Genomic DNA, 3,419 nt, shown 5'->3' with positions numbered 1-3,419 from the left:
GAGAGCGTTGACAGAGAGGAGAAGGTAGAAATGACTCAGCCTGGAACTGAAAATATGGATGGAGGACAACAGAGCTGCTTCATGGAAGAACAACATCAGATTAGCCTGTTAGCCTTTGCGCTAGCGCTGATGCTATATTGTCTTATATGCATTAGCTCAGCGCTAGCGCGACAAACAAGCTAAACTGAGTTTTTTTTTTGTTTCCGCTCTCGGAGGAGTAAGACACTTTTTCCTTCTCTCCTGCCCTTCCTTCTCTTCCCTGCTTTGCTGCTGGAGCCTTCTCTACATTTTTCATTCGAAACCAGAAATTATGGATATTTTTATTTTTATCGATTTGGTTAGCTGGTCTCAATAAAACTTTTGGAACAAAGTTTATTTTTCTTCTTTCACGGGAGGACATGTCAAAGGTGGGACCTCTGTTCTTCTGTGTTCTGGATATATATCTGGACTCTGATCACTGGATTCTACAGATTGGCTTGGTGGTCTCCTGGTGGTCTACAAAACAATGTTGGTGGCTTTTCATCTCCTGGCTGACTGAACAACTGGATGGGTGGCTGTATTCTATCAGCACTTGGTAATTTTGCCTTGAGCGAGCTGGACTCAGTCTTCAAGCGGTTCTATTGAGGGTCGTGGGCCGACTGTGGTCCCTGGACTTTGCTGGCCAGATGGAATTGAACTTGGAGAATCTGATAGATCGGCTCAGCAGAATTTGTCCACATTATTTGTCTGATTGGATTCGCCACAATGAGATGTACCAGCAGATCATTAAAGCAGATGGAAAATTGTTATCGTCTGCCTGTCCTCTCTGTTCCCAAAACAACTGATTACAGAATCTGGATCTCCCCGACAACGGCCTTGATCTGTTGACTAAATTCTTCCTGGTTGGATTACGTCGACAAAGCTCTGCCCCACACCTCCTCCCTCCTCTCTCACCCGTCTGATCTGGCTCCTGAGCAGGCTGAGGGTCTCACAGAATGAACAGTTTCCGTTAATATTTCTGAACTATGGCTGCTCTGGTTCTGGGGACTGGATTCTTCAGGCCCCCCTAAACTCACTTACTCCTCTGGTTAATAATCTTGCTCTATGCAGAGGTTTTTTCTTAAACACCATAGAGTGTCACAGTGTTGATATAATATGATGTTTTTGCCTTTTTCCTCTTTTTCCCTTGTGTGGTTTTTAGTTTTTCTGTTGTTCTGTTTTTAAGGTAGCGCAACTGTGTTTGCTGCATGACCTGCCTTAACTGGCCCCTCCCCACTTCCCTGAATGTACAGCACCTTGTGAATTTATTTCTGTGAAAGGCGCTATATAAATAAAACTTTACTTACTTACTATCCACGTCATCATTTACCCAGAATGCTTTGTGTGTAAAGCAAATGGCTCCGTCCATGTTAAAATATATTTTTAAACTTTTAGTTAAAAAATGTACAAAACTAAACATCCTACAGTATTTTTACAGTCTTTATTTTACAGTTAAAATATGTGTTTATCAAATAAAGTCTAATGTTACAACTAATCATGGATCCCTTTAAGGTTTATTGCCAAGAAGAATCGTTACAACAAATAAATAATCTATCAAACACTAATTTACTTACATTCTGTGCTATTTATATGTTTTACATCTAAATTAAAGTCTAAATTAAGCATCTTTCTTCACTGTTATCACAGAAACCAACAAAAAGTACAAGCAGCAGTTCTCTGAATGATGCTGCTTTTTACAGTTGYTCAGAAGCTGAAATGAAGAGCCGTCGCTCCTGCTCGCTGCAGCACCAAACATGTGCCCACCGCCCCCCAGGACGACGCTGTCCTCAGCGTCTCTTTGTTCCTGTTGGACATGAACCTGTTCCACAGGGTTCTCTGCTGCCCTGGCAGTGAGTTATCTCAGGTTATCCAAGCAGAAACAAAGCTTTTACTTCCCGTCACTGACCCGCCTGCAGCCTCACCTGGGTACGGCACGCGGCCCTTCGTCGCCAGCTCCGTCAGCAGGATGCCGAATGACCAGACGTCTGACTTGATGGTGAACCTGCCGTACAGCGCAGCCTCCGGAGCGGTCCACTTGATGGGGAACTTTGCACCTGAAGGGAAGCAAAGCRAGCACATCAGTGAACGGACACTCGATGATTCCCACCTGAAAGGTGCTGCAAACTAAACAACAACACTGTCAGGGTTTGTTTTTAAACCAGGTGGTTTCAGGAGAAACATCTCAGGCAGTTCTCTCTCCCTGGTTTAAAGATCTTAGAAGCAGGAAGTGAATATTCAGCCTGGTCTCACAGTGAGGAGCTTTAATGACTCGTCACGCTCAGGCAGACCCACCTTGTCGAGCCGTGTACTCGTTGTCCTCGATCAGCCGGGCCAGGCCGAAGTCGGCGATCTTGCAGACCAGGTTGTCCCCCACCAGGATGTTGGCGGAACGCAGGTCTCTGTGGATGTAGTTCATCCTCTCGATGTAGGCCATGCCTGCTGCCACCTGGAGAGGAGAGCAAGGCCTGCTGGGTCAGATCTGCTGTGGAAACAAGCTGAACCTGCAGAACTCTGAGCTGAAGCTGCAGGGAGCAGTACAATGTGTCACAGTAACACAGTGATATTTCTGACGCTAACGTTAGCTTGTTTGTTTCCAGATATCATAAACTTTACCTGGTGCTGCGTGGATATCTTTATAYTCTGTTTGGGTCATAGTTTACAGTGTTTTCTGAACTATTACATCAAACTCTCAGACTCTAGCTCCAACATGTAAGTCTGGTTAGACAAGCTTTCTTTTGTTGACATCTTGTAATTAAATTGTAAATAAAAAGTTTCTGCGCAGCTATATAGTCGAAAACCCCTCTAATCAAACTAGAATGAACCGGTCTGGAAGCTGGAGGGGGGGCGGGGTGTGAAGCGACTCGTTTGGATTTAAAGAAACAGCCTCAAAATGAGTTGATCTGAGACACGTCGTAAAAGGGGCGGGGCTTAAGGAAGGATTTAAAAGCATCGTGTCGACTTGTTCCTGTGAACTCATGTCTAACAGAGTTTATTCTGCCTCTGCCTGCTCTCTTCTGCTCGTTGGTTTGGATGGTCGACTCCAGGAAGTTAAACTCATCCACCTTCAGCACCTTCACTCCTCATCTCCACTACAGACCTCCACCTGTCCAGGCCACGGGCAGAGCAAGGGGGTGGCCAGGACCACCAGACAAATCTTTGGCCACCCTGCTGTACACACCCCTTCCACAKAGAAACAACCTTCAGKGGTGTAATAATCCTCCTGAACAGTTGGTGGCAGTGTTTAACAGTTTGAAACATCACCAAGCTCTATGACTGAAGAAGAGTAAAGACAAGGAAGTGATGTTTTCTTTGGCTGTGTCCAAAACAACAGGACGGGTCCTCTGAAGGTCGAATTCATCGTCCTCATACGTCACAGCGCCGCGACGAAGGACGTCTAAAAC

At 45.4% G+C, this 3,419-nt stretch overlaps 1 protein-coding gene across 1 annotated transcript in view; it reads right to left on the bottom strand.

Moving 5' to 3' along the window:
- Positions 1 to 3,419, bottom strand: part of LOC106529781 (tyrosine-protein kinase Fyn) — a gene marked incomplete at its 5' end in the record, with an annotated part of 36,131 nt that overhangs the window by 1,696 nt on the left and 31,016 nt on the right. Inside the window, 2 exon segments of the mRNA XM_014025283.1 lie at positions 1,941 to 2,072; positions 2,311 to 2,464. Of these exon segments, the coding sequence (XP_013880737.1) occupies positions 1,941 to 2,072; positions 2,311 to 2,464 (286 nt within the window).

Source organism: Austrofundulus limnaeus, unplaced genomic scaffold (genome assembly GCF_001266775.1).
Source record: "Austrofundulus limnaeus strain Quisiro unplaced genomic scaffold, Austrofundulus_limnaeus-1.0 Scaffold465, whole genome shotgun sequence".
NCBI classification, from domain to species: Eukaryota; Metazoa; Chordata; class Actinopteri; order Cyprinodontiformes; family Rivulidae; genus Austrofundulus; species Austrofundulus limnaeus.
The sequence above is the reverse complement of the archived record's forward strand: the minus strand, read 5'-3'. Positions and strand labels throughout refer to the sequence as shown.